The 13,078-nt window shown below is 36.1% G+C and overlaps 1 protein-coding gene across 8 annotated transcripts in view; it reads right to left on the bottom strand.

The window, feature by feature from the left end:
- The window catches only part of LOC102159433 (uncharacterized), a 908,266-nt gene that overhangs the window by 281,550 nt on the left and 613,638 nt on the right, over positions 1-13,078 (bottom strand). For 6 of the 8 annotated variants that reach the window (XR_014831357.1, XR_002339577.2, XR_014831355.1 and 3 more), the window contains one exon: positions 11,012-11,081. Coding sequence is in view for 1 of the 8 variants with exons in the window: in XM_085002287.1 (XP_084858413.1) it covers positions 11,012-11,070 (59 nt within the window). In the remaining 7 variants the exon portion in view is untranslated. Of the gene's footprint in view, positions 1-8,829; positions 11,082-13,078 lie in introns of those variants that run through there. The other 2 variants (XR_014831356.1, XM_085002288.1) reach the window with 2 other exon arrangements.

Here is a 13,078-nt window from a genome sequence, read left to right as displayed (position 1 = left end):
TGATTTAAAAATATCATTTGTATGAAGGAAAAGAGTAGGGCATGAGGAAGTATACCTCAGGGGCCTTTTACCCAGGGTGGTCAGCATTAACTGAAGTTTCGCCTGTAAACTGGGCAGAGGAAGTTACCATAAAGAATGTAAGTGCAGGAAGCATCTGGAGATTTTGCTCTCCCACTCTTCCCTGTCTTCCTTATCACCTGGGGAGGAAAGAAGCACTTCATAGCTCATCCTGAAAAACTTCTGCCAGATACACACACACACAGATGTCAAGGCCCCTGAAATGAGTTCGCCTTGTGTCCTTACCCTTCACCTACACGCAGAAACACCTCTCTACTCTAAATGTTCACTCCACTCAGGCCATTCCATCTGCTGTGCAGGAGAGGCAGTGGGACCACACGAAATTCAGTTTCTGTACCTATCAAGTAAGAGGTGCTGAAATGGATTTTTGTAAATTAGGAGTATTAATAATGAGATAGAATTGGTTCAAGGGTTTTCTAAGAAACACGTCCAGTCTTTATCACAGAAGCAGATTAATACCTGTTGGATTTTGAATGGACTTTAGATTTTATTCCAGCCACCTAATCTTTCAGAGACAGGAACTGAAGCACATTGGCACAAGGTTATAGAGATAATTACTTGCAGGGTCTGGATAAAATAGATTGGAAATGAAGTATATACTTGTGTGTTCCAGACTTCATAAATTTTTAGTGTTTGAAAAAAGCTGAATTGTTAAAGTGTATATATGGTATGTTTAAATGTCAAATTAATGATTTTTAAAATTAAAACCATGTTTAAAATGTTTAACTGCTGATTCATTCCTTACTAATAAGTAATGTGATACTTTCTACACACACACACATGCACACACACACACACACACACACACACACACACACCCATCCATCTGATGAGAAAGTTTTAATTCAAGCAAAGATCCCTTCACTTACCTAACAAGAGTGCTATCAGCCATCCAAGTTAAAATTGTGTCAGGCTTCCCCAAATCAACTTTAAATCATGGGACCAATAACATACAATAAGGTTAAAAAATTAAACTGCCTAAAAATTAACTGTCCTATGTTAGCTTTAGCCTTAATAATAATATCTCTATTCTCCATGGACTGATTATAATCAAAACTGTTCAATTTAAGAAATAAAGAGCTAAAAATATGTTTTAAAGATGATAATAACCAACCCCCTATAAGCAAATAAAAAGACAAAATAAACTAAGAAAAACATTTGGAATAAAACACAAGTGAATAACATCACTAATATAGAAATGACTTCTAGATATAGGAAAGGCAATATCTCCATAGAAACATGGGCCAGATAAATGAACTACAACAAAAAAAATACAAATGGCTGTTAACCATGTAAGAATATGGTTAATCTTACCAATAAGAGAGAATCAAATTAAAATGCATTGAGAAACCATTTTCACCCACCGGACTTGCAAAATTTTAAGTGTGGGGAAATAGGCACCTTTGAAAATTGTTGGTTACAATGCCAAATGATAAAACCCCTATGTCTTCCAAAACTATATATGCTTTTACTCTTTGGCCGGCAACCTCATTTCTAAGATTCCTTCTAACATACTAAGGCAAAAAAAAAAAAAAAAAAAAAAAAAAAAAAAAAAAAAAAAAAAAGGCATGTTTACAAAGCTTTCATAGCAAGCTTGTGCACAGTAGCAAAAGACTAGAAACCACCAAAATGACCATCAGTGGGTATTCTGGTTTCCTAGGGTTGCCACAACCAAGTCCCACAAAGTACATGGCTGAAACAATAGAAACTTACTGTGTCACAGTTCTGAAGGCTAGAAATATGAAATCAAGGTGCTGGCAGGGCCATACTCCCTCTGAAACCTATAGGGAAGAATCCTTTCTTGTCTCTTCCAGCTTCCGGTCCTAGATAGCAATCCTCAGTATTCCTTGGTTTAGAGATACATCAGTCCAATCCCTGCCTCCTTTGTCACACAGCCATCTTCTTCCTGCATATACTCTCTCCTCTTCTAGTAAGAACACCAGTCATATTGGATTAGAGTCCAAATAATGCATGACTATGACCTCATCTTAACTCAGTTACATCTGCAAAGACCCTATTTCTAAGGTTACACTCACAGGTACCAGAGGTTAGGACTTGAACATACCATTTTTTGGTAAGAACACAATTCAGCTCATAATAATAATGGATAGATTGAATAAACTATGGTACAAGAACACAATGGAAATCTTTGCACCTATCATAAGAATGATAAATATAGTTACATAGTACTAAGGAATAGTCTTCAGAATATATTGTTAAGTAAAAATAGAAAAGTGAAGAAAAGTGCGGATTTCTTTAACTATGCCAGAATATACTTATATATTTATTTAAATCACAAAAGAATAATAATAATAAAGGAGTTACCTAAGTGGTATGGGGAAATAATAGGAAAGAGACTAGAAGTTAAACTTCCATGGATATCAGTTATTTTTTGGATTTGATTTCAGAACACTTAAAATATTTTACATAGTTACAAAACAAAATTTAAATTTAAAAAGCAAACCCTAAACATCAAACACAAAATGAATAAGTGAATCTGTCTTTCCAGTTGGTGGAAGTGACATAGGAACTATTCCAAACAAAACACAGTATTTTGAAAGTACCTTCCTTACCTTCCTTAACACAAAGAGAAGTGCGAAAAAAAAATCTAAAGCTATTTTTCAGCAGTCATATTGTTGTCGGTAATGTTTTTTTTTTCTTTTTAGGGCTGTACCTATGCATATGGCATATGGAAGTTCCCAGGCTAGGGGTCAAATTGGAGCTGCAGCTGCTGGCCTACACAGCCACAGCAATGTGGGATCTGAGCTGCATCTGTGACCTACACCACAGCTCACGACAACACTGAATCCTTAACCCACTGAGAGAGGCCAGGGATGAAACGTGCATCTTCATGGTTACCAGCTGGATTCATTTCCACTGCACCACAATGGGAACTCTTAGTTGTTCATAATATTAAGCCTGCTAGATGTGTCATATATAATAAGTAAACAAATTGAGTAATTACATAGTGTTATTGAAAACCAGAATTTAGGTCTGGGAGGAAGATAATAAAAACAATTTAAGGTTAAGAAAAAAGGTTGTGTGATGATGGTATTCTGATTATATTTAAAAGAAGGGCTTTTTTTGCCTTTTAGAAGAAAACACTGAAATATTACAGATGAAATAGTATCATGTCTGGGATTTATTTCAAAATGATCAGAAAGGTGGAAAGGGAAATGAGTGGGGGTGTAAAAGAAACAAATTGACTATTAGTAGATAATTGTCGAGCTGGGTTATGGGTATGTGGGGAATGCATTCTACCGTTGTCTCTACTTTTGCACATGTTTCAAGTTTTCCATAATATGTTTTTCCATATGTACTGCATTTATGGTATATATAAAATAAGGATATGTGTTATAAATATGAGTATGCATATGTTGATATATGTTCTGAATATTTATATACTCATATATACACATAAACACAAGTAAGAACAATAAAAATGTATAGATTTTTGAGCAACCCAGCTGCCCCATCATTCAACTTATTGGCATTGAATTGCCTTTTGAGCAATCACCACCTGCCCTATCAGCAGCAATGCCAATCACAGTCATCAAACTGAACACACTCACCTTCCCTTTGGGGCACTTAACTACAAACATGGGAATTTCATAGGAAAACAAGAGAAATTCTAGCAATTCCCAGTTTTCTAGTTAATTTCTCAGGCCCAACCACTTCAGATTTCCTGATTTCCAGCATGATGGACATGTGGCAATCACAGTAGTGTGTGAACTGTGGGTGTTCTGTTGCTGAATTTGTGCAACAGGGTTGAAATATGTCAGCACTGACCCTGGCTTCTTTCCCAGGCAACAGCAGATACCTTGTAGGTTTGATCTAATTAGATGTGTTTTTTCACTCTGATCTTTTATTCACCAGATTAATTTTCACATAAGTGGTAAAGTTCAGTGATGCTAACGTGTGATGACAAATCAGATAAATCACTTTCTCCCCTAAGAAGGAATAAGGAAGGATTTGGAGAAGAAAACCAGGTGTGGGGGTTACTCTAGTGAAAGCCCTTCCATGGGGGACATGAAGCCAGAAATATAGAGGCTCCACCATTACACTTCTGTAAACCCTCTCACCTCTTCTCTTCAGACCAACACTTTAGCTGTTATTGGGTCTCCTCTTTCTCATCTTCAAATCAAACTCTTATTTTGTTTAGAATATATATATATTTAGGCAAATTTATTCATGTCAGGGTCTAGGTATTGATAACTTTTAGTAGAATATATTTGTTTTGCCTTGACCTATTTATAAAGGATAAATTCCTGTTGATGGGTCTCTGTCCTCCATAGGATTCTCCATTCAGGTTTATTGTCCTCTTCCAGGTTTCCTCCTTGAGCTTCGGAATAGGGCTCTTGGGAGAAAAGAAAAGTCTCCAATCTCTAAGAAGAGTTCTTTTTAAAAGTTGCATTAAAAATATAAGAATGGTCAACACACACAAAAAAAGAACAATTCCTTTTTCTAGTGAGTTTGAAATCCTGTTACTGCCAAGACCTTCACCAGGAGAATCTTTGGACCAGAGCAAAGAAGGTTAATGGAATGTGCCAGAAAACAAAGTAGATTGTTGGTATCAGGAACAATTTGTTAGGTTTTAAATTTAAGATAAATGTTTTGTATTTTACACACACCTTGAACAATTTATATTCTCTGTGGTTAAAATTTTAAAATCTTGGATTTGGTTACTATGACACTGATCCAAGCTTATCCCACGCCAATTGTGTGAAACAAAGGCTTGGTCAAGAACCTTTCAGTAAAATACACATGAAGCTGAACGGTTATTAGATATATATACCTATATTTTCTATTAGAGCTAAGGCATGCCACAAGTAAATTTCTTTGTAATGCTACATATAGCAAGTGAGAAACTTAAAAGCAAAACATTGAGATCCTAGATATCTTGTGGCTATAAATTTTAGGACTCAAGTCAAGAAAAAGTCTTCATGAGTTTTCAATGCTAGGATGCCTGGAAAATATAAAATTGAGACGATTTTACATTTATGCTAATGTTTTTGGCTTTTTTTTAGCTCTGCATCTGTGGTATATAGAACTTGCCAGGCTGAGGCTTACATCAGAGCTACAGCTGCTGGACTACACCACAGCCACAGTAAGGTGGGATCTGAGCCAGGTCTGTGACCCATAGCATAGTTCATGGCAATGCCAGATCCTTAAACCACTAAGCAATGCTAGGGATGGAATCTGCATCCTCATGGATACTATTCAGGTTTGTAACCCGCTGAGCCACAACAGGGGCTCCCTACCTTTATGATATGTTGAAACCCAGTATTAGTCTCAAAAAATGTCTTTCTCATTTGTCCAAATTCACTTTGACTCTTCCCTTGTTACTCTTTGCACTTGCTACTCTTTGCAAAAGTTGGTAGCTTTTAGAAGTATCTGGTTTGTGTTCCTGTTACAAAGGGAGTCATTCTAATAAATCATTGGCAACATGTACAGTTCCCAGTAATTTTAAAATGTGTCCTTGGTTAGAATGTAATATAGCCCATAATTTAAATGGATGCTAATTGTGAGATTACAGTAATCCAACTGTAGATAGCTAGACATTTCAGATTAAGTATTAGAAAGTGGTTAATTCCCTATTTAGGTAATTATTTCTCAGGAAAAAAATGGAAGGTTATTAGTTTAGAATATTTGGCAAGCTACCTAGAAATGAAAACAAAGGCACAGAGATGTATTTTCCAAAGATAACAGATAGGGAAAAAATAGAGGAGCCTTCAGGTATGACTTTGAACATGTGTCTCTTAAGGTCATTTTTCACATGAATATTCCACAATTCTGAGATAATTAACTCTTGACTGGGAAGGAGTAAACTTCTGCAGAATTCACTAGATTTTACCCTTGATCTCTACCTGTAACCCCTCCCATTATACTTGAGAACAACATAACACTTCTGCTTGAACTTTAGAGTTATCATGACCCACTTTTTCCATCACCAGTCATCTTATTGGACACGAAGTGCTGATGCTACTTCCAGAGTGTCGTTAAGATCACTCCACCTTTTCCAGGTTTACAATCAAAGGCCTAGTCCAGGTATTCACGGCCTCTCAGTCAGCCTTCGGAAGTAGCCTACTAACTGTTCTGTATGATTTCCCTCTTGTCCCCTGCAGTCCCTCCTACTCATCTCTGATCATTTAATGTTGAAATAAATGACTTCGATCTTGCCATGCATGCACCCTAAATACCTGGTAGTTTGGGCAGAGTCCAAACTCTGGAGCGAAGTAAACTGGGCCTTTGCCAATATGGCCACTGTCTTTGACAGCTCCCTTCACATGCTTTTAATACTCCTAGATTTTCAGGTACATCAGAGTTACTTTCCATCTGAAGAATACCTACTGTACTATCTCATCTCTAAATCTCAATTCTGTTGCTTTTGGTTTCTTTGAAATGGCAAGTGAAATTCATAAAAACCATTCTCACTCCTACGCCAACATCCAAATAGGTAACATTAATCTGTATTAGCATCTTTCTTTCTTGCTTGGATCATCTGATGCTCAGAATCATTCTGAACACATGTTTAGATAACTACTGTGACTTCTTCTGACACTCATGATAAGATTGTTTGCCATTTATCATATCATGCTTTAGCAGAAGTTTGAATTAAAATAGGTGGTGGACATGGAATAGATTTCACTGTGTTTGGGAGGAGAGGAAGGAAGAAAGTAAGATAAAGAAAGTCAGAGACATTTTTCCAGCTTACAGAGAATGGAACCTATTTCCCACACAGATCCTAGAATCTATGAACACATGGGGATAATTAAATCTACTACATAAAAAATCAAGTGAGAAAGATTAACTATACCCTTGTGATTAGAGAGATGAGGAAGAAAGGTTGACCTGGACATCTTCTCTCTGTACTTTATCTTTTTATGAAACAAAAGACCCAGTACCCTGAGCCTTTTCAACCCTAATCAAGTATATTATGATTTATGGATTCTATAAAAACTGCCTCTCCCGTTTATGCAAAAACTGTTAATACGATGCAGGACAAAAAATATGCTTACAGATATGTTTGTGTTAAAATATCTCACAGGAATTTCCCCTTGATTTCTCTTTCATAACATTAAGTTGAGGTAATCATAAAACACCTGAAATTATACTATTATGGAAATGAGCAGTAGATTGACAGTTTCTTCCTAGGCCATTCCTCTCCGCTTCTCATTCCAATCAGAATCTTTCTCTCACCTTTAGTCATGAAGAGTATCACTATCTCAAACACCAATGTATCTGACAATGAAAATGCATTTAGCTTGCTATTTTCTCTTAGTTAGCCCACAACTTGTGTAGTCTCTAAAATCCAGCATTGCTTAGGTACAATATTCGTTACATGTTTTAGCAAATAGGAGGTTGAATTACCTTTCGAATTAAAGGCAGATAATTCTTGGAAATAGAATTTCTGTGTCCTAAAACCAATGGAATTGATAATGGCTTTCAGTCAAAGGAAGCTTAAACACTGGGTTCCCTACAAGCTATTATTACTCTGTTTCCATTTTGCTCTCAATAGTCTGATAATTGGGATGAGAGAAGTACTTAGGATTGAAGCCACTCACTCAACAGTGGAGGTTATTTAATAACTTAGCAAACCTATTGCACTTTCCACAGTAGCAATATGTACTCTCATTATCACTAGCAACATGTTACATCCATTGAGCTTCCCAAAGAGTGTTAATAACACACTCTCTATTAATTGCTACACCTACCTAATTTTCATTCAGATAATGCAGCATGTTTGTCAGTTTAATTGAAAGGCCCATGAACAAATTTATTTTCTCTCATCTTCTAAATGGAGAAAAGGAAAAAGAGAAAATATCTAGATGTAGAAACCCTAATTATGAAGTGATTCTTAAACCGCTGAGAGGAGATTGCTTCCCAGCTTCAATATTTGCTCTTTTGAGTAGATTTGAATCTCTCGTCTGAAGACCTTTTGGCTCCACCTATAGGCGTGCTGTGACTCACCTTCGACAGGAGATTTGTGCTATGTTTAGGGGAAAACATTCAGGATCCTTAATTTTCAAACAGAATAACAACACTGCTGCCGCTACTGTTGAAAGCATGCATGTTTCTTTATAAGTAACAATAAAACTCAAAAAAGCTGCCCTCAGTCATTCCCTGGAGAACTCCTATCAAATGCAGATTTCAGATTAATGATATTCAAGACACATCATTAAAGCACTATTTATGCCAAGTTTTCTCCTTCCAGCAAGACCTAATAAGGAGAGCACTTGGACTACATTAGCTTAATTCCCTTCCCTGCCTCCAGTTCCAATACACCAGCTGTCTCCTTCAAAGGTTGTCCCACTGTGTGGGGTGCCACCACCACATCGGGCACCACTGTCACTTCCAGCACTTACTACTACCTCCTTCTGGTTATCACCAGGTCCTACCGGGTACCACCCACTCCTTTGGGTACCACTGCAGATGCCATCTTTGAAAATGCTAATATTCTGAAAGTATAACACCAAATGGCACTCTGGAATCTACGAGGTGCCAAAAAGTTTCTTAGATCATCATGAAAGTGGTATTCTTATTCTTATGGGTATCTCCCACTCATTTGCCAGACATGCTTGGACAGTTTTCAAATTCAGCAGTATCATGTGGATGCAAATATGCCACATTACCTCACATTATCATCTCCTTTTTTAGAAGCAGGAAAAAAAATTGTCAATTCAAATATAGGTAAATGTCCATAGGTTTTTTTTTTTATTTGCAGAAGAAATGCAGAAGAGGCTGTGCTCAGTGTCCAAATAAACAGATTCTCATATGTTTTATTTGAGAGTATAAAAGTATAATTTACAGAAAGTTAAAAAAATGACTCTCCTATAAATATAAAATTTACACATGTAAAAAAGTTAATAATGAGGAAACTAGTAAGATGGCAAAGCTAGTTCTAAAGACATCTGAGGAACAACATTTATATAAGCACTTAAAAAAGAAAAGAGAGAGAGAGAGAAAAGAGGGAGAAATGGAGGGAAGAAGAGAAAGAAAGATGAAGGGAAGGCAGGGAAGGAAAGGATAGTAAGGGAGGAAGGAAAGAGAGAGAGAGAGAGAGAGAAAGAAAGAAAGAAAGAAAGAAAGAAAGAAAGAAAGAAAGAAAGAAAAGGAAAAAGGAGGGAGGAAGGAAAGAAAGGAATGGAGGGAGATTATTGAGCTAAATAAAAACTATGTAATATCCTATAGGGTAATGATACCATAAACTTTGATGTTATTTTTCCTACTGGACATATGCATGCAATTAACATATTTTGGACCCAAATTAAGTAGTAAATAATGATTCAAACTCAAGTGCATGTTCCTAGAGGATTAAATAATCACCCTGATAATCTTGTTAAATAGGACCCTAGTAACAAGGGATATACCTCCTCATTTTTTATTTATTTTTAGGTTTTGGATAGTGTTTATTTAATAGCCTTCCATCTTGGTCATAAATAACTGGCAAAGAGTATTCTTGATTACACAAAAAAAGGCCAGTCTCATATTTTTGGCTAATTATTTGCTTATGCAGAGCAAAAAGACTTACTGATTTCTGTGATCCTCCGTGAATTTGCTCAGCAAAGCTGGGCTATTTGGTTCTGAGCAACCACAGAGGCTAAAGGATTAATTTCTTCCTGGACATTTTTATAAAGAATCTCAGATTTGCCTTTTAAACACTTCTCATTATTTACTCCTCTAGGAAGCCAAGCCCAAGAAATTTTTCTCACCTGCTTCTCTTTCCTCAAAATTCCTTAAAAAAAAACAAGGTACCTGGCCTGACAGGAAGTGACCTTCCTCAGCCCTATGAAGGTGAAACCCATGAGCCAAGTACCAGGCCTATTCTCCTTGGAGGAAGGCGAACTAAGCAAACATTAACTACCGGCATTAACACATAAAGTCAACACTTGTCCCTTAATACTGAGATTCTCATAGCTGATTAAGTAAGTATTCCTCTGTAATATGACACACCAACTATGGCACTTGCACAATAAACTGGTCTACGTATATCCTGGTAAACGGAAGAGCAGATTCTTATTGAACATGTGCAAATAAATATATTGCCATGAGAAGTAACGAGGCCCAGAGTTCTATTTGCTTCGGAACTCTAAGGAATTGTTCAGAATCAGATAGGATGTTTTTAATATTTGACTTTAGTTACAAAAACATGATCTACTAAATTAAGGATTAGCAATATGTAAAGAAGAAAGGCAAGGTTCTTCCTTATATACTAATTAAAATAGAACATTAAAACAATATCAATAACATTTTAAGAAAAAATCAGTTAATTTTTCTTCATTAGTTTACTCAGTTTTATATGAGTAATTCTTGTTCTGCTAGCTCCTGAGTCAGTAGTCTGTTTTAATGGGACCATTTCTTTTGACTAAACAGACTCAATTTGCTGGATGCTCAGAAAGCTATGTAGAAAAGTTCAGCTGTCAGCTTTAAGCTCGTAACCACATTTTTTCACTGAAATATCAATTGTTAGGAATATAGGGTACAATCCTTTTCACAGGGCTCTGAGAGTCTCCTAATTAGGTTGAATAACAAATTCTAACCTGAAGCATACAGCAAGGCCTTAAGTATCAGTGAAAAAGCAGAAACCACTTGTTGATGAGACTGAAGGGCTGTGGTTAATCTATTATAGTCACAATAATAACAAAATGGATGAAAGTAAAATTCTCCACTGGGGTGCAAAGCATAGCTCTCTGATGAAGGTATGAGCGATGTTTCCCTTGATGAGAAGAACATCATGGACAGTGAGGACACTAACAGGGTGCCAAGCCCTCCAGAGCCATTCTGTGAGGTCTACAATCTTTAGAACATTTAAATTAATAACATGTTATCTATAAAATCAAGCAGGGAAGGCCAAGCTTCTTTTTTTGATTTACAGCTTTCCCCATGCAGCTCTTCCAATAGTGTTGAGCTAATTAAAAAATATTGAGCTTACCTGACTAATGATTTTTTCTCCTCCCTCTTTTTACAGGCGAAATGACAGTTCCTTGCCATCTCCCAGGAGCCTGAGGGGAAATATGAAAGGCAGTTTTAATTTCAAAGGACATTTAAGAATTTTACTTTTTGAAATTTTGGATCTCACTTTAGGAAGGCAAAATCAAAATGATTTTGAGAGGCTATTTGGTCACTTGGTTGCAAAAGAAGGATAGGAACCTGGTAACAACATGTAGCTTTACTACATGTTAAAATGAGAGCATGGAATTTTAAAATACACATAGAAGAAGTAACACAAGTGTAAATAATCCTAGTCTCTTTTAGAACTGAGAAACTTTTGCTATTTATCCTTTTTAGTAATTAGGAATGTAAGACCAACACAAAGTAAAAACATTTCTCTGGACAATCATCATCTCTACTACCTAGGCAGATTACATGGTAGGTCAAGTATGGTTTTACCATCCCTTGTTAAGAAAAGGCCAATACTTCTCATTTTAAGGAGGAGAAAATAAAATCTATTTTTATCGATATATTATTTGACAGTAAAATATTCACAAGCTTCTTTTTAATTGAAGTATGGCTATAGTTCATTTACAACAATATGTTAGCTTCAAGTGTACAGCAAAGTGATTCAGTTATAAATACACACATCTTGAGCAAAAGATAAATATTTTTAGAAACTGTAAGTCTGTGGCCAAAATGAAGGTGATTGCTTTGTACTCTAAATTTTTTACTCTACTTCATAACTGCTGTTGCTTTATTTTTTTTAGTATAGACTTAGTAGTTACTTTTTGCCAAGTCTGCAATAGGAATTCAATACTATGTGAAAATGTGAATATGACCTACTATGTACCCCAAACAAAACTTGGTCTGAAACTTCCTCCTCTGGCAGGCTTGAAATACCTAACCTGTATCCTGAATATAAAGTCATCACATTTTCTAAATGTTCTTCTTTGTACCTGAACGAGTGATTTGTCACTTTTTACATTTGTTTCACGGGAGAAACACTGTATTTGTAATGGGTACCATCAAAATATTTAAATAAAAAGGTGATCTTTTGAGCAGTTAAAAAATAATAATAAAAATAAATACATACATCATCTATATATGTATATACATATATATACACACATATATCCTTTTCCAGATTCTTTCCTTAATAAGTTATTAAAAATTTTTGAGTAAAGTTCCCTGTGCCATACAGTAGGTCCTTGCTGGTTATCTATTTTATATATAGTAGTGTGTATCTGCTAATCCCAAGCTCCTAAATTATCCCTCCTCTCCCCCCTTTCCCCTTTGTTAACCGTAAATTCGTATAGACTCACAGATACAGAAAAACTCATAGTCACATGCTTCTTAAAATATTATTTAATGGTAGCGTCAATCAAAATGGAGCCAGCTTGAACAGAAGTGCTGAGACTAAAGACATCTTTCAACGTTGTTGCATATTAAAGTGCTGACTCATGAACTCTGCATAAACACAGGTAGTACTGGCAGCTACTTCTTCTTCCCACTTATCTACTTTTCCTCTCTTGAAAGGTCTTCTTGAAGACATGGTTGTCCTTTGGAGGGTAACTAAATCTCTCCAGGTGCCAAGTATGCCCAGTCTCCAGTTTTACAGTAAAGAGATTTCTCCAAGGTCTAAGGCCTCATAACCCCTGGAAACGTAAACATGCAGCTCCAGCATTAGCCTATGCGTTTATCTCATCTCTGCCTCTTGAGGAGATGTTATATTATTCTTTCAGAAGAGAACAGTTAACTAAGTGAATGCCTACCTCAATTCCCAATAAACTTTGTATATGCCTTGATATAAATCGTGATAGATTTTATAGTGACTTTGTAGTACCTTGAGGGCTACGTACTCTGCTGTGCTTAATAATAAATCCAGTTTATTTCTTTCCATAGTGGTGTACAGAGATCTCCCTTAATTGGCATGTTTTACTTTTCCAACATTTCACATCTTCAACTTTTGCCCTCCTCTGTGCTCTTGCTTATTCTGGATAAACTTGATATTTTATTCTAAAACAAATTTGCTTCCTTAAGGAGAATATCATTCAGAAGTGGGAAG

Source organism: Sus scrofa, chromosome 16 (assembly GCF_054392235.1).
Source record: "Sus scrofa isolate SSC_HxYL_T2T_F1_AM1 chromosome 16, Sscrofa_HxYL_maternal_Yorkshire_Landrace_v2.0, whole genome shotgun sequence".
Classification (NCBI taxonomy): domain Eukaryota; kingdom Metazoa; phylum Chordata; class Mammalia; order Artiodactyla; family Suidae; genus Sus; species Sus scrofa.
The sequence above is the reverse complement of the archived record's forward strand: the minus strand, read 5'-3'. Positions and strand labels throughout refer to the sequence as shown.